At 64.0% G+C, this 17,158-nt stretch overlaps 1 protein-coding gene across 7 annotated transcripts in view; it reads right to left on the minus strand.

The window, feature by feature from the left end:
- CPT1B (carnitine palmitoyltransferase 1B) overlaps window positions 1-9,259 on the minus strand; it is a 38,286-nt gene extending 29,027 nt beyond the window's left edge. For 2 of the 7 annotated variants that reach the window (XM_073329044.2, XM_078851219.1), the window contains exons 1-5: window positions 9,106-9,259; window positions 3,698-3,857; window positions 2,690-2,829; window positions 2,134-2,305; window positions 1,614-1,715 (exon numbers count right to left, since the gene is read on the minus strand). In XM_073329044.2, the coding sequence (XP_073185145.1) occupies window positions 1,614-1,715; window positions 2,134-2,305; window positions 2,690-2,829; window positions 3,698-3,838 (555 nt within the window). In that variant the 5' untranslated portion in view covers window positions 3,839-3,857; window positions 9,106-9,259. Of the gene's footprint in view, window positions 1-1,613; window positions 1,716-1,892; window positions 1,995-2,133; window positions 2,306-2,689; window positions 2,830-3,697; window positions 3,858-9,105 lie in introns of those variants that run through there. The other 5 variants (XM_073329043.2, XM_073329042.2, XM_073329046.2 and 2 more) reach the window with 5 other exon arrangements.
- Between the last annotated feature and the right edge of the window lie 7,899 nt (window positions 9,260-17,158).

Genomic DNA, 17,158 nt, shown 5'->3' on the forward strand with positions numbered 1-17,158 from the left:
CAATGAAGGGTGGTATGTTGATGCAATCCTGCAACCTTTGTTGCTTGGTTCCTTCTGTTTCTGTTCTTAGTTTACTCCTGACACCATGTCATGTACTTCTGTACCAGCTATAGACTGGGTCCTGGGGCCGGTTTTGTTCAATATCTTCATAAATGATCTGGAGGATGGCATGGATTGCACCCTCAGCAAATTTGCGGATGATACTAAACTGGGAGGAGTGGTAGATACACTGGAGGGGAGGGATAGGATACAGAGAGACCTAGACAAATTGGAGGATTGGGCCAAAAGAAATCTGATGAGGTTCAATAAGGATAAGTGCAGGGTCCTGCACTTAGGACGGAAGAACCCAATGCACAGCTACAGACTAGGGACCAAATGGCTAGGCAGCAGTTCTGCGGAAAAGAACCTAAGGGTGACAGTGGACGAGAAGCTGGATATGAGTCAGCAGTGTGCCCTTGTTGCCAAGAAGGCCAATGGCATTTTGGGATGTATAAGTAGGGCATAGCGAGCAGATCAAGGGACGTGATTGTCCCCCTCTATTCGACATTGGTGAGGCCTCATCTGGAGTACTGTGTCCAGTTTTGGGCCCCATACTACAAGAAGGATGTGGATAAATTGGAGAGAGTCCAGCGAAGGGCAACAAAAATGATTAGGGGTCTGGAACACATGACTTATGAGGAGAGGCTGAGGGAACTGGGATTGTTTAGTCTGCAGAAGAGAAGAATGAGGGGGGATTTGATAGCTGCTTTCAACTACCTGAGAGGTGGTTCCAGAGAGGATGGTTCTAGACTATTCTCAGTGGTAGAAGAGGACAGGACAAGGAGTAATGGTCTCAAGTTGCAGTGGGGGAGGTTTAGGTTGGATATTAGGAAAAACTTTTTCACTAGGAGGGTGGTGAAACACTGGAATGCGTTACCTAGGGAGGTGGTAGAATCTCCTTCCTTAGAAGTTTTTAAGGTCAGGCTTGACAAAGCCCTGGCTGGGATGATTTAATTGGGATGAGTCCTGCTTTGAGCAGGGGGTTGGACTAGACGACCTCCTGAGGTCCCTTCCAACCCTGATATTCTATGATTCTATGGCTTATATGCACCAGATGTGTTCAGCATAAGATCCTTTAATAAGCTGCCAGGTACGGCAGAGGTCATTTCAGTAGGGTGTTTTACACACAGTGCCACTAAGGGGCTGAACAATAGAATACAGATTAGCATTCCATTTCGCTGGGGAAGTGGCCATCATCTGCCATCCAGTGCCAGCAGGTGCTGCTCTTAGAAAAGGCAGGTGTGGTACAGCCAGTCCCATAAGAGAACTACAAGGGGCAGTTGGGGACACTGAGCTATAACAGATACAAGGAAAGGCAAATGGTCAGCTCCGGGCAGCGGGGCTCAGGCTGCGGCTTCTGTCCCAGGCGGTGGGGCATGGGCTGCTGCTTCTGCCCCGGGCAGCGGGGCTCGGGCTTCCATGATTTATTGTTTATTGCCCATGACCTGTCTGTGACTTTTACTCAAAATACCCATGTCAAAATCTTAACCTTAATCATGAGTCCATTTGAGTCCACTCACTGTCACAGGACGGTGGTGAGACGAGTCACTAAGTAAGATTGTGCCCCCTCTTACCCTGTGGATTGTGGCCTCCACGCTGGGAACTGGCAGCTTGGGCAGAGAGGTCTGGAAGCTGTAGAGCATGGGCTTGCGGCCAGACATCACCTTCACTAGAGCCTGAAAAGCAAAGGAAGAGGCTGGAGTGAAGGAGAAGGGGACTGAGCCCCCACACTCTGCCTGGTGCATTATTAACCATACCACCCCAACACACACACACAGAGCCTTGTACCCCGCTCCACAGCCATGAACCACCCTCCCACCACGCCAGGGGTGAAAGGAACTTAAAGGACTTACCGGTACGCCAGAGTCCTGAGCAGGGGGCATGGCCTCAACCGGAAGAGGCGGGGCCTTTAAATACCCGGGGCTCCAGCCCCTGCAAGGCACCCCAGGCCCTTTAAATCGCCAGCCTGGGGAAGCCAGGCCGAGCCGGTATGCCAGACCGGACCGGCTTACTTCCACCTCTGCGCCACGCAGATATACTGCTGACCTCCCTGTCGCACGCATGCCCAGCAATGGGCTGCCCTGGCACACTCACCACCCAGACCCTGGTGCTCCGGCTCATCTTGCCATGGGGCTCGAACATCCAGCCGTGGTAGGAGAGCAGCAGCTTGAGAGACTGCCGGCAGAGCAGGATCCCCGAGAGCCAGACCCCCGTGGAGAAGAGCGCGGCACTCAGCAGGGTCCGGTGTTGGAAGCTCAGGTAGCGGCTGCCATGAATGAGAAGAGGAAGCTCAGTGCCGGGGCAGCCTTCCCCACCCCCAGGCACCGCGGAGCAGCACGGGGGCACCAGGGGCTCCGGGAATCACTGGGGGCTGCTGGGAAGGGAGCAGCAGCACCAGTGGGAAACCAGGGGAAAGGCAGGGGGGTCCCAGTGGACTTCAAGGGAAGTGTGGTCCAGTGGCTCCAGTGTGGCCTGGAAGTGGGGAGCCCTGGGTTCAAGTCCCTGCTCTGGCACAGACTCCCTGTGTGACCTGGGCCAGCCACTTCGCCTCTGGGCCCCAGCTGCCCCAGGGAGTGACAGACCGGAAAGACTGGCAGGCCCGGAGGCCGCGGTGATGGGCGCCCAGGCGGGCGGAGGGGCTGACACTCACCAGCCGGGCAGGTAGCGCCTGATGTGGCAGACCAGGCCCATGGAGAGGTCAATGCGGCAGTACATGGAGCTCACCGTCGCCATGACAACCACCAGCCAGCTGGAGGGGGTGGCGGGGTACACGCCGGTCAGGACGCTGTTCTGGGGGGAGAGCGCGAGTCAGGGCCACGCGGGGCAGGGGCACCAGGGCGCTGCCCACCCGGCACATCCCCGTGACCCCCGGCATGCCTCCCCGCTCCCGCCCTGTCCGCCGGCGCTGCAAGGCTCCCCAGCCCGAGGCCACGGACCCCACGGGGGCTGGCCCCACACCCGGCAGTGTCCTCGCCCCAGACCCCCAGTGCCCACCAGCCCCAACCTTCGGCACTGCAAACCCCAACCCGGGGCCCCCCTGGCCCCGCACTCCTCTCCCAGTGCCCCCCATGACCCCCTAGCACTGCACCCCCAAGTGCCTCCTGGCCCCACCCTTTCCCATGGCACCACCAACCCCCACCCCGTGGCACCCCCAACTAGCAACACAAGCCCTCAGGGCCTCCCATCAGCACACCCTGTAACCACCCCAGCACTGCACCCCCCAGCCCCCCACCCTCTGCTGCCACCGACCCCGGGGCCCCTCCAAACCCCCCCAGCATCACACTCCCCTCCCAGTGCCCCCTGTAACCACCCCAGCACTGCACCCCCCAGCCCCCCCACCCTCTGGGGCCACACAACCTGGGGCCCCCAGCGCCACCCTCAGGCACCAAACCCCCCAGTCTGACAGCTCCCAGTACCACCTCTGCACCAACACTCGAGCACCGCCCCCCGCCCCAGTGCCCTCCCAGACCTGCCCCCCGGCACTGCATCCCCCAGACCCCTTGGGCACGGCCATCCCAACAGTGCAGCCACACACGCACACTGCACCCCCCGGCACTCCCCCTAGCCCCCTCCCAGTGCCCCTTGGCACCCCCCCAGTGCCCCTTGGCACCCTCCCCCAGTGCACCCCCGCACCACCACCCTCTGGGGCCCAGCTCACCCTGATGCGGGCAAAGCGTTTCTTCCAGGCGGCGACCCCAGACAGGTAGATCTGCTTGAGGGCCTCCCGGCTGAGCCGGACGTCGACGCCCTCGGGGGTCACCGTGAACTGGAAGGCCACGGCCTGGTGCGCTTCCGCCATCTTGGGGGCCCTGCGCTGCCTGCCGGGGGAGGGGCAGAGAGCAGGCATTGGGGTCCCCGCTGAGCACGGGCACTCGCCCCCCCCTTCTCCCCGGCATCGGCTCCTCCTGACACCCCTGCACGCGGCCCGCAAAGCAGCGCTGCCCCCGTCTTCCCCCTGAGCAGGACCCAACAGCCACCCCCTGCCCGGGAAACAGGACCTCCCCGCCCCACGGGGAGCGCCCGACCCCAGCCCAGGGCCCGGGCCGGGGCAGACAGAGGCAGCCCTGGAGGGCGCGGAGGGAAGGGGACCCCGAGACTGGGCCACGGGGCGGTTGCGGGGCCCCTCCGGACCCTGCACACGCAGGAACAAGCCCCGGCTCTCCCCGGGGGCTGGAAACAGAGCCCAGGAGGCCTGGCCCCGCTCTCTTCGGCTCCCGGTGCTGCAACCCGCCAGGGACCAGCTTGCTGCCGGGGCCCGATGCCCCGAGGAACCCCTGCCCCCCGGCAGCGACGGCTCCGGCCCTGACCCCCGAGAGCGACAGGGACGGGTGGAGATGGAGCGTGAGCTTCTCCGGCTGCCTTTGGGCAGCACCCAACACGGGGGGCCCAGGCCGCGCGGGGCAGCCCCAGGGCGCCGGCCTCCTGACCCTGGCGCCGGACGTCCTGGGGATCGATTCCGCCCCCCCGCCCCAACTGCCAGAGAACCCCCAGCCCCGGCCCCACCGCCGGCTCCGGCAGAGCCCAGACAGTGCCCTGCCCCACTCCCGCCCCAGAGAGGGCACTCCCTGCCCCACTCCCGCCCCAGAGGGGGCACCCCCTGTCCCTGCCCCACTCCCGCCCCAGAGGGGGCACCCCCTGCCCCTGCCCCACTCCCGCCCCAGAGGGGGCACCCCCTGCCCCTGCCCCACTCCCGCCCCAGAGGGGGCACTCCCTGCCCCTGCCCCACTCCCGCCCCAGAGAGGGCACCCCCTGCCCCTGCCCCACTCCCGCCCCAGAGGGGGCACCCGCTGTCCCAGCCCCACCTCCTACCCCAGCCCCAACTGTAGGCCCTGCCTCTCCCACAGGGGAACCCTCCAGACCCAGAGAGGGCACCCCCTTCCCCAGCCCCAACCCCTGCCTCCCCCACAGTGGACTCCTGAGCCCCAGCCTTGGCATGAACTGGAGCCCTCCAGGGGCTTCCCCCACAGAGGACTTCCTAGAGAGGGGAACCCCAGCCCCACTGCCCCCACAGGAGACTCCCCCCAGCCCAGGTTGTAGGCCCTGCTGTCCTCCCACAGGGAATCACTCCCAGGCACCCCTCCCTCAGGGGGCGGCCCTCAGCCCCAGCTCTCAGCCCCACTGCCCCCCCACCCCCAGGGCCCATTGCGCCCACAGGGGACTGACCCCCAGCTCTAGGCCCTGCTGCCCCCCCATGGGGCCATTTCCCCAGCCCCGACCCCCTACATGGGACCAGTCCCCAACTCTCAGCCCCACTGCTCCTCCACCCCAGGCCCCATTGCCCCACAGGGGACTGGCCCTCAGCCCCAACTCTAGGCCCTGCCTTCCCCCCTCCAGGGGGCCACCCCCCAGCCCCTGGTCTCAGCCCTGCCCTCCACCCCCGTGGGGGCCATCCCCCTGCCGTGGGAACTGCCTGTACCCTTCAGACGACCCAGTCGGCTGACGCTGCCCCTGTGGCCCTGGTACTGGTACCCAGCGGGTGGAGATTCGAAGGGTGCAAGTGGGGCAAACAGGAGCCATGCTGTGTTTTCTCAGGGGCACTACGAATGGGCCATTCGGGTGCAGAAGGAGGCGCCGGGTTTGGGGAGGCTCAGGGCTGGGACAGGGGCTTGGGGCGCAGGCTTACCTCGGGCAGCTCCCTCTCAGCGGTGCAGCGGGGGTGCTAAGGCAGGCTTCCCACCTGTCCTGGCGCTGCGGACCGCGCTGCGCCCCAGAAGCAGCCAGCAGCAGGTCCGGCTCCTCGGCAGAGGCACTCAAGCAGTTCAGCATGGCTCTTGCCCGCAGGCACCACGCCCCCCCAGTTCCCATTGGCCGAGAACCGACCAATGGGAGTGTGGAGTCGGTGCTTGGGATTGGGGCAGTGCAGAGCCCCGTGGCCCCCTCGCCTAGGAGCCAGACCTGCTGCTGGCCACTTCCGGGCCAGGTAGGGACTAGCCTGCCTTAGCCGGGCAGCACTGCCGATGGGACTTTTAACGGCCCGGTCGGCCGTGCTGACCAGAGCCGCCGCGACCCAGGGCCTTCCAGAGACAGAGACCCCCAGCGCCCAAGGGCCCAGAGGGATGTGGATCCCCCCCCCCAACCCGCGGACAACCATCCCATCTGAGACCAAAGGGCTGGGAGGTGGGGGCCAGAGCCGGCTGCTGGGAGGAGTCGGGGTGCTGGCCTGGAGTCTGCCCATGGAGATCAGACAGGGAGCGCCACCCGGAGCTGGGCGGGCAGAGCCGACGAGGCTGTACCCGGCGTTCTGTCCCGCACAGTGCCCAGCTGGCAACCCGGCTGCTCGGCCCGCGCTGGGCGGGCGTCACGGCAGATGCTGGGCGAGGTGCGTTAGGCCCGGCAGCCTGGCCAAGCCTCCCTCAGGGTCTGGCTCAGCCGGAGCTCATGGCGTGCAATGGGCGGCTGCAGGCCCAGAGGCCCCGTCTCCGGAGGCGGTGAGGCCGCGTGGCTGACCCTGGAGGAAGTGTGAGACCCCTCGGGGGTCTGGCCCACGGATGGGCCCCTCCTAGAGACTGGGCCAGAGCTGGAGCTGTAACCCCGACCCTGTGAATCCGGGACGCCTGAGGGCAAGACAAAGGGAGAGGGCAGAGAAAAAGAAGCCCCCGCTGGTTCCTGCAGCACCTGGCTCAAGGGGGCCTGGCACTGGCCAGGCTGATCTCTGTCGTCCCCTTCATTTCCTCCACAGCTGCTGACCTCAGGACTTCCGGACGCGGTGTCCAGATGAGTCCCAAACCCGGCTGCCTGGACGCACTGCAGACACCGGCTGAGGTGCCGGGACCTTGCAGAGTCACGGGCTCTGACCCAGCGTCTGGCTCAGCAGGACTCTCTGGGCAGAGCTCACGGGGTGAAGTCGGGGGGCTGGAACCCAGCGGCTCGGCCTCGGGGGCGGCGAGGCTGTGGGACCCCTTGTGGGGCTGGCGCAGGGAAGGGGTCCCTCCTACACACTGTTTGAAGGCTGGGGCATAGCACGGAGTGCAGGCCGCTGAGACACCCCACTCTAGGCCCTGCTGCCCTCACACGGCTCCCCACAGTACCCGTGTGGCCCCCCCACCCCCCACTAGGCCCTGCCAGCCAATCGCACGCCGTCCTGCGGCAGCTGTGACATTCCCTGGGCTGGGGGCCAGTGGTGCCGTCACGCCGACGGGCAGCTTGGCCACGGCTCCCAGGGTTTGTTTCCATCACATGCAGCTGGGAATGGGCCAAGTGAGGGAAGGGTCAGAGCTACCCAGCTTCCTCGGAGCAGCAGAGAGAGGCACAGACAGACACGGCCAGCCGCGGGCACCAACTCCCCTGTGGGCTGGCACACCCGGCTGCAGACAGACACACGGACACGCCCTGGGCTGGCACACCCGGCTGCAGACAGACACACGGACACGCCCTGGGCTGGCACACCCGGCTGCAGACAGACACACGGACACGCGCTGGGCTGGCACACCCGGCTGCAGACAGACACACGGACACGCCCTGGGCTGGCACACCCGGCTGCAGACAGACACACGGACACGCCCTGGGCTGGCACACCCGGCTGCAGACAGACACACGGACACGCCCTGGGCTGGCACACCCGGCTGCAGACAGACACACGGACACGCCCTGGGCTGGCACACCCGGCTGCAGACAGACACACGGACACGCGCTGGGCTGGCACACCCGGCTGCAGACAGACACACGGACACGCCCTGGGCTGGCACACCCGGCTGCAGACAGACACACGGACGGATACAGACACCCCCTGGGCTGACGCATGCAGCCAGGATCTGGGATGAGCGAACCCACATTAGCGAGTGCTAAATGCTAGGTAAGGTCAAGGAGAGGAACAGCGTTTTTGCACTCAAAGCACAAGAGGCGAAGGGACCCCAACAAGGCAAGGCCCAGCTAGCAAGGGCCAGTGCACCCCCTGCGGAGCCAGCACCTCGAGCGTGTCCCCAAACCCAGCGTGTTAAGAGACCCCCGTGTGATGAAGCGGGACTGTTCTTAATGTTTCCTCTGAATAGTGTGGGGGTGCCTCAGTTTCCCCTAGGCAGTTCTTAAGTATCTAGGTGGTGGGGTAAGGGTGTATGATGGTTGCAGAGACCTACAGGGCAGGTGTGTGCAGGGGTCTGGACACAGAGAATGGCCGACACCCTGTTTCCTGGCCACTGATGGCCTGGGCCTTCCCCCCTCAAGGTGAGAGCTAAAGGGTTGGAGAACAAAGGGATCAGGTGCCCTCCTGGCCCGGGAAAGGGACAAAGCCCAGAGGAGGAGGGGCTGGAGAGAGTTTCAGTTTGGGGCTGGCTGGGGACAAGGAGTGAAGTTCAGAGGGGGGCAGGACCCTCTGGCTTCCCCAAGACCCCGCCTGGGCGGACTCACTGGGGGAAGCGCACGGAGGGGCAGAGGATGCTGAATGCTCCGAGGTCAGAGCCAGGAAGGTGGAAGCTGTGTGAGCTGTGTGTCCTGCAGACAGGCTGCTCCCAGAGAGGAGACTTCCCCAGAGTCCTGCCTGGCTTCATGGGGAGCAGTTCCAGAGCATCGCCCAGGGACCCCGTGACACCCCGACACAGGGATGGTGTACCCCAAACACCAGGGAACACAGGCTGCAAATGGGCAGGGTACCCCAGACCCCGTAGCCCCAGGTCCCCCAAAGGCCTATACAAAGGGACAGTGCACCCCTACATGTGCTGTGGACACCCCACCCCCACAGCCAAGCCCAGCCATGGTCCACAGGGGAGTGTTCATCCAAACCCACCATCTGCACCCCAAACCCAGCAGGAGCACGTACCACACAAAGGGACAGCGCATCCCCAACATGCCAAGGACACACGGAGGGCAGGGGGCAACACGCTACAGACATGTGGAGCACAGGGGTCAGCACGGCCCGAACTACGCCCAGGATGGCCAGCAGCTGCAGGCCAGCCTACGGGCACCCTAGCCAGGGCACTGGGAGGCAGTCAGCTGGACAGGCTGGGGACTTGGCTGGCGGCCAACTGAGGCAAAGCGCAGCCTTGGCCCTGCAAGGCCCATCCTGGGTGGGCAGCCCCAGCCCCAGCCCCAGGCCCTGCCCTGCCTGGGGAGCCGAGCCGCAGACGCTGGTACCTGCTCAGAAGGTGCCGAGACTCCGGGCGTCAGCGCCACGTCCGCCCTTGGCAGAGCCCCTAGGAACGGTGCTTCCTGCGTCCTTCAAACCCGCTGCTCTGCGTCCCCTGCCTGCCCCGCTCCACGCTGCCTGTAACAGGACACCTGGCATCCGGCCTCCCTGCGGCCCTACATGGCATCCTGAAATCGGACCCTGCCCCCGCGGGCCACCCCCGCCTCCCCCTCTCACCCGCGCCCCTGCCTGCCTGCAGCCTGCCTGAGGCCCTGGCTAGCAAAGGGCCAAGGACAGAAGTGTCTCACTCCACCCCTGCCCACGATGCCCCCACTCCCGCCTAGCCCCCCATGCCCCTTCTCTGCCCCTCCAGGCAGCTGCCAGCTATAGCACGTGGCTGCCTGTCCTGACCCCTCCTGGCTCTAGCACCGGCTGCTCTTCCCGGAGAATGGCGGCTTCTCACCAGAGACAGCTACTCCAGCCCCAGGGCAGCACCCAAGCCAGGCAGGGGCACAACTGGGCCTGGCCATGCTGCCCTTCCCTGCCCTGCACGGGGGGAGGTGGGGACCTAGGTGGGTGGGTGTCAGAGGGCAGCCACTGCCCAGGGCACCCTCCTGCAGCAGGCCGCAGCATGGCAGGCATGCCTGCCTCAGTTTCCCCTTTCTGAGTCCCCAATAACTCCACACACACTGTCTTGCCTCACCAATACCCTCCATGGGGATGGTTTATTATCAGGCATTGCGCGGACCGTCCCACACATCGGTTCTTTCTCTCCTGCAAAATCACCCAACATCCCGGCGCACAACACCCCCCCCCCCGCCACAACATCTCACACACCAGCACCCGGACTCCCTGGCACTCCTGCCCTGTCCTTGTACCAGCAGAGCCTCCCCAGTGTTACCCCACTCTGCCCAGCGAGGAGCCCCCAGCCTCTCGCCCGGGAGAGCCCCTTTACCGGGGAGCCTCCTCCCTCCCCAATCCCCTCCCCCCCATGGCTCTTATGGGTCCAGTTTGCTCCACTGCACCCTGGCCTTCAGACCTCACCAGCCCCCCTGTCCCCCTTGCTGTTCTGCCTTCAGCTTCTCCCAGGGCCCAAACCTACCTGGGCCTCTCCCTCTCGCCGTTTTGCCTGGCCCCGGACAGCCCCCCACCGTGACCCCCCGCATTGGCCGAAGGGGAGCCGCTGTCCTGACACAGGGCCACTGGCTCTGCCTTGTTCCCAGCCCCCAGCCGCCCTGGGATGGGGAGTCTGACGATGCCCCCTGCACGCACCTCACGTGGCCCAAAACCAGCCCTGCCTGTGCCCCCCCAACCCCGGTACTGGAGGGGACGATGTCACGGGGGGCAGGAGGCTGGGGCCGGGCTGGACGCCCACCCAGCCAGGGGGCAGCCAGGGGCCTGCCCCTTCGCTGGTGTGCAGGGGAGCTCGGCTGCTCCAGCGCTGGGCTGAAGTGGACGAGCCGCCCTGGCCTCAAGGTGCCCCAGCCCCTGCCAACCCCCCTGGCCCTGTGTCCTTCCCCCGGGCCAGAGCCCCACCGAGCCAGCTCCCTGCCAGCGGCCTGGAGCCAGCCGCCAGCACGCGGCCCCCTCCCTCCACCGCCACAAGGGCACCTGGAGGAGAGTCCCCGGCCCAGGCCTCCCTGCGCCCGGCAGGGCTCTGCCCAGGCTGCAGCCCGGGAGGGCAGCTGAGTGGGGCACGGCCCCGGGGGACACGGCCTCGGGGGGGGCGGGGGGGATGCCAGGAGGGTGTGTGTGTGTCTGCATGTGTGTGAGCGTGCCCAGGCGTGCTCCAGGCACGGGCACAAGGGCTGAGTGGGCCAGGCCTGTTCCCTTCCCTCCCCGCACGAAGGAAGGCGACAAACTCACCAAGACACTCAGCAACCCCTGGTGCAGGGGGGTCCCCAAATCTGGGTCTAATCAGAGCCCACCCCCTCCCCTGCCAGGCTGGGCCACGGGAAGGGGGCACCAGCCAGGAAGTGGGGAGGGGCCAGGCCTGCCCCAGCACCCGGTGCCGTGCCCTGGCTTTGGGCAGGAGGAGGGAGATGGCGCTGAGCCAGGGACGCTGTTGGGTGTGGCCTGGGACACCCCCCTGCCCGAGGCGCACCCCATGGTGCCCCTGGCCATGCCCGGTGCCCACCCGGCAGCTGGCCCTGGGCTCAGAGCCAGCCCCGGAAATAGCAGCCGGTACACGGGTAAAAGGGCAACGGGACAAATAAGGCGGGAGGGGGCTGGGAGCCGGGGGGGGTGGGAAACGGCAGCGACAAACGAGGCACCAGGCTCAGCCCCCCCCCACCTCCGGGAATGGGCAGTGCCCGCGGGGGGCCCCCTGCGAGTTCCTCCCCCACCGTTCAGCACCCCAGGGACCTGGAGGCTTGTGACAGGCGCCCAGCCCCAGCTCGGCAGGCTCCAGGACGGCTACGGGGACCCCCCTTCCTGCTGCAGCCTCCGATCCAGACAAAGGGTCCCCCCGGGCTGCCGCGTCAGCCTCGGTCCAGCCTTTGCCCGGGGAGAACCTGCGGCAGGTGTAAACGCCATGTGTCCCGAGAGCCCCGCACAGCGCCGGGAACCAGCCACAGCCCCCACGTGGCACCGGTCCGGGTCTCACAGTGACCTTAACGAGGCAGCGAGTCATCAGTAGGCAGACGAGCCCCCCCGGCCCACGCTGCACACCGCTCGTGGCAGGGGGTGAACCCCGGGCTCCCCATGACGGGGTCCTGCCAGCCGGGGGCGGGGGGTCCCCTCACTGCCCCAGCTGGCTCCTGGGCCCTCTGGCGCCCACCTGCCCCCGCTCAGTGCCCAGCTCCCCACCCGGGGGTGGGGGCAGAGGGAAGTGCAGGAAGAAGAGGGCCTCGTAGGAGAGGGGGAAGGGCGGGGCGGGCAGCGGGCAGCGGGCCAGCGAGCCCAGCTCCGGCGCCACCATGTAGAGGCGGCTGCACTTGGGCAGGCTCCACGCCAGGCCCCAGCGCCGGGCCCCCGGGCTGAAGGAAATCACCACGTTCTCCTGGGCGTTGCCCCCCACCACGTAGAGGGGCTCCGAGCCCCCCAGGAAATAGAGGCCGGGCAGGTTGGCGTCGGCTCGCGTCAGCGTTGGGAACAGCTCCTGCCACGTGTCTGCAACGAGAGAGCGTGGGGGAGTCGGGCGTCGCCCCCTGTCACGGAGTGTGGGGGAGCCCAGGCCCTGCACCCCCCTTCCTGGGATCCACTGAGACTCTCCGCCAGCCAGTAACACAGAAGGTTTATTGGAGAACAGGAACACAGTCCAAAACAGAGCTTGTGGGTACAACCAGGACCCCTCAGTCACGTCCTTCTGGGGGAGCAGGGAGCTTAGACCCCAGCCCTGGGGTTCCCTGCGTTCCTCCACCCAGCCCCAAACTGAAACTAAACCCCCCCAGCAGGCTCCCTCCTGCAGCCTTTGTCCAGTTTCCCGGGCAGAGGTGTCACCTCCCCCTCCCCGTCCCGGCTCAGGTGACAGGCTCTCAGGTCTCCCATCCCCAGGGCACATTCCCAGGTCAACACTCCCCCCTCCCTGCTGCGTCACATCCTCACACCCCCGCACCGGACCAGCCCCTGCCCCACCCGGCCCGGACCCACCCTCACCCCGCCCACTCCCCTGCCTGCTCTCAGCCCAGTCCCCCTCATGCCGCCCACCCCCACACCCACCCTCACCCCAGTCCCCCCACCCTCATCCCGCCCACCCCCACCCCCATCCTCACCCCGCCCATTCCCCCATCCTCACCCCACCCACCCCCACACCCATCCTCACCCCGCCCACTCCCCTGCCTGCCCTCACCCCAGTCCCCCCGTCCTCACCCTGCCCACCCCCATCCTCACTCTGCCTGCCCTCACTCTGCCCACTCCCCTGCCCACCCTCACCCCACTCCCCCCACCTGTCCTCACCGCGTCTATCCTCACCCTGTGCATCTCACCCTGCCCACCCAACACCCCTCCTCACCTTCACCAAGCCCCGTCCTCGCCTCACCCTAGCCCAGGCCCATGACCGTCCTCATCTGCCCACCCCCTCACCCCTACCCACCCCTAACCTTACTCCAGCATATCCCCACCCCTCATCCTCATCCGAGCCCACCCCACACACACACCTGTCCTCATCTTGCCTGGGCCTTGCCCCACCCGGCCTGGACTCACCCTTATCCCGCCCACCCCCACACTCGTCCTCACTCGACCCATCACCCTCATCCCACCTGGCCCAGACCCACCTTCACCCCAGGTCCCTCACCCCAGGCACCCCCTGTGACATTGTGAGTGCAATGTGATATCTCACTGAAAGGTGACACCAGGCCAGAAAGAGTTAATTAACTCACAGACTGACCTGACCCATGGACAAACTGTAAAGACTTAGAGACTAACACATTTATTTGGGCATAAGCTTTTGTGGGCTAGAACCCACTTCATCAGATGCATGGAGTGAAAATACAGGAGCAGGTATAAATACACGAAAGGCTGAGAGTTGCCTTATCTCATGTGAGGTCAGGCCAACGAGACAATTCAATTGACAGCAAGATACCAAGGGAGGGAAAATAACTTCTGCAATGGTAATGAGAGTTGACAAGGTGGGAGTAACAATAGGGGGAAATTTGGTTTAGGTTTTATAATGATCCAGCCACTCCCAGTCTTTATTCAGGCCTAATCTGATGGTGTCCAGTTTGCAAATTAATCCCAGTTCTGCAGCTTCATGGTGCAGTCTGTTTTTGAAGTTTTGTTGTTGAAGAATTGCCACTTTTAGGTCTGTTATTGAGTGTCCAGGGAGGTTGAAGTGTTCTCCGACTGGTTTATGAATATTATAAATTCCTGATGTCAGATTTGTGTCCATTTATTCTTTTGAGTAGAGACTGTCCAGGCTGGCCAATGTACATGGCAGAGGGGCATTGCTGGCACATGATGGCATAGATCACATTGGTATCATATTTTCCACTCCATGCATCTGATGAAGTGGGTTCTAGCCCATGAAAGTTTATGCCCAAATAAATTTGTTAGTCTCTAAGGTGCCACAAGGACTTCCCCTTGTTTTTGCTGATACAGACTAACATGGCTACCCCTCTGAAACCTTTAAAGACTTGTTAGGAAGATCTGTAAATGAATAGAGCTCTGAAATGCAGCCTGCATTGTTAGAGATAGAAGGGGAGCTGTTTGCTCAGGTCTTGTGATGTAAGCAAACAAGTCTTGTCTATTACTATGTGTGACAAAGTGGAGCTGTTCTTAAGGTTCTCGCTGAATACTGTGTGGGTGCCTCAGTTTCCCCTATGCAGTTCTTAAGTATCTAGGGGCTTGGATAAGGGGGGGTGATTGTTGCAGAGCAGAGGGCCAGTGTGATGGCATCTACACAGAGAATGGCTGACACCCTGTCTCCTGGCAACTGATGGCCTGGGCCCTTCCCCCCTGCAAGATGACAGCTAAAGGGTTGGAGAACAAAGGAATCAGGTGACCTCCTGGCCCGGGGAAAGGGACAAAGCCCAGAGGAGGAGGGGTTGGAGGGTGAGTCAGTTTGGGGCTGGCTGAGACATGGAGTGAAGGGCAGATGTGGTTGTCTGGCTCACTGGCCCCCAAATGGACCCAGCTGCGGGGTCCTGTTCTCTGCACCTACAAGCTCTGTGTTAGACCATGTTCCTGTCGTCTAATAAACCTTCTGCTTTCCTGGCTGGCTGAGGGTCCCGTCTGACTGCGGAGTTGTGGGGCAGGACCCTCTGGCTTCCCCAGGACCCGGCCTGGGCGGACTCGCTGTGGGAAGCGCACGGAGGGGCAGAGGAGGCTGAATGCTCCGAGGTCAGACCCAGGAAGGTGGAAGCTGGGTGAGCTGTGTGTCCTGCAGACAGGCTGCTCCCCGAGAGGAGACTTCCCCAGAGTCCTGCCTGGCTTCATGGGGAGCAGCTCCAGAGCATCGCCCGGGGACTCCGTGACAAATACATTTTAGTTCAGTTGATAAGAATTGGCCGTAACTGTGTATTTGGGTAAGATCTAAGTTATAATTTGACCCAAGGCCCAGACCTTTGGGACTGGAAGCACCTTTTCTTGAATATGATGAGAGAAGATTTTCAGTGATCATCATCGTATCTGACAGGTGTGTCTGGAGGGAGGCCGGAGGCTGGTCACTTTAAGGGAACAGCATTATTTGGACGGCTGAGTAACCAGGGAGGGGCTATAGAAGCTGGTTTGGGTTGGCTGGGCAAATCTCAGTAGTGGAATAGGTTTCAGAGTAGCAGCCGTGTTAGTCTGTATTCGCAAAAAGAAAAGGAGGACTTGTGGCACCTTAGAGACTAACCAATTTATTTGAGCATGAGCTTTCGTGAGCTACAGCTCACTTCATCGGATGCATACTGTGGAAACTGCAGCAGGCTTTATATATACACAGAGAATATGAACCAATACCTCCTCCCACCCCACTGTCCTGCTGGTAATAGCTTATCTAAAGTGATCATCAAGTTGGGCCATTTCCAGCACAAATCCAGGTTTTCTCACCCTCCACCCCCCCCCACACAAACTCACTCTCCTGCTGGTGATAGCCCATCCAAAGTGACAACTCTCTTTACAATGTGCATGACAATCAAGGTGGGTCATTTCCAGCACAAATCCAGGTTTTCTCACCCCCTCACCCCCCTCCAAAAACCACACACACAAACTCACTCTCCTGCTGGTAATAGTTCATCCAAAGTGACCACTCTCCCTACAATGTGCATGATAATCAAGGTGGGCCATTTCCAGCATAAATCCAAGTTTTCTCACCCCCCCGCCCACACACACACAAACTCTGTAGTGGAATAGCCACCAGCGTTTGGGGTTTGTCTGCCCCGGTCTGTTTGCAGTTCACCCTGACCTCAGCGGGCTCCCACGGGCAGCACCGTTACACCCCCGCATCTCATCCTCTGCCTGCCCACCTTCACCCAGCCCGGACCTCAGCTCACCTCGGCCCACACCCACACCCACCCTCAGCTGCCCACCCCTATCGCCTCATCCCCATGCCCGTCCTCTCCCTGCCCACCCTCACCCCAGGCCACCTCCACACCCGTCCTCACTCTGCCCACCCCCTCACCCCACCCCTGCCCACCCCCATGCCTGTCCTCACCTGCCCACCCCTCTAGCCTCACCCCGCCCACCCCCATGCCCATCCTCACCCTGCCCACCTCACCCCTGCCCACGCCCCCACCTGTCCTCACCCTGCCCGGACCTCACCCTACCCCAGCCCATCCCCCTCTCAACTCCCCCTACTTTCATCCCAATCCACTCCCCATGCCCAACCCATCCTCACCCCCATGTTTGCCCCAGCCCCCCTTGTGCCCCCCAGTCTCCTCCCCCTTCCCTCCCCACACCGCGAGGCCCATCAGCCTGGGAGCTGGAAGGCTCCCTGAGACGGCCCAGCAGACGGGGGGCGCGGGCCGGGGACTCCCGTCCGTCCGCCCGCAGCGTCTCTGATCACAGCCCAGCCGCAGGGAGGAGCGGGCGGCTGGAGATGGGGCTGCGTGGGGGCCGGGGCTCTCTCCCCGGGCAGTGCTCCCCTGCCCTGACGTCGTAACGCAGCAGCAGCGTCTCGCCCATCCCCTGCACGCGGCCCAGGGCGTAGACGCTCCCGGCGCGAGCCGCGCAGGGCGGCAGGTCGCGGGACAGCGAGAGGGCGAAGGCGAAGCCGGTGAGGGGCAGTGAGGAGGCCAAGGCCCAGGAGTCGCGCCGGGGGCCGTGCCGCCGTCCGGCGCCAGCAGCGTGCCCAGGTACCAGCCCCCGATGGCGTAAATCCGCTGCCCCACCGGCGCTGCGAGGCGAGCGGGGGGATTCAGAGCTGACCCCGCCCGGAGCCTCGCACCCCGGAGCCTGGGGGCAGCCGCCCGAGCCCCGCCCCACGCCACGCGGGGGGGCAGCGCATAGCCGGGGCTCCAGGCTGAGAGCTGGGGGCGGGAGCCTGGCCCTGGGAGGCTCGGCGCCTGGGGCAGCGGGTCCCACATCCCATCCAGCGGCGTGTGCCAGGGGCCCTCAGGAGGGAGCCAGCGGGTGCAGCAGGGAGGTACCAGGGCAGGGGGGTACCAGGGCAGGGCACAGGGCACAGGGGCACAGGGGTAC

The sequence above is a fragment of the Lepidochelys kempii genome, chromosome 1, assembly GCF_965140285.1.
Source record: "Lepidochelys kempii isolate rLepKem1 chromosome 1, rLepKem1.hap1, whole genome shotgun sequence".
NCBI classification, from domain to species: Eukaryota; Metazoa; Chordata; order Testudines; family Cheloniidae; genus Lepidochelys; species Lepidochelys kempii.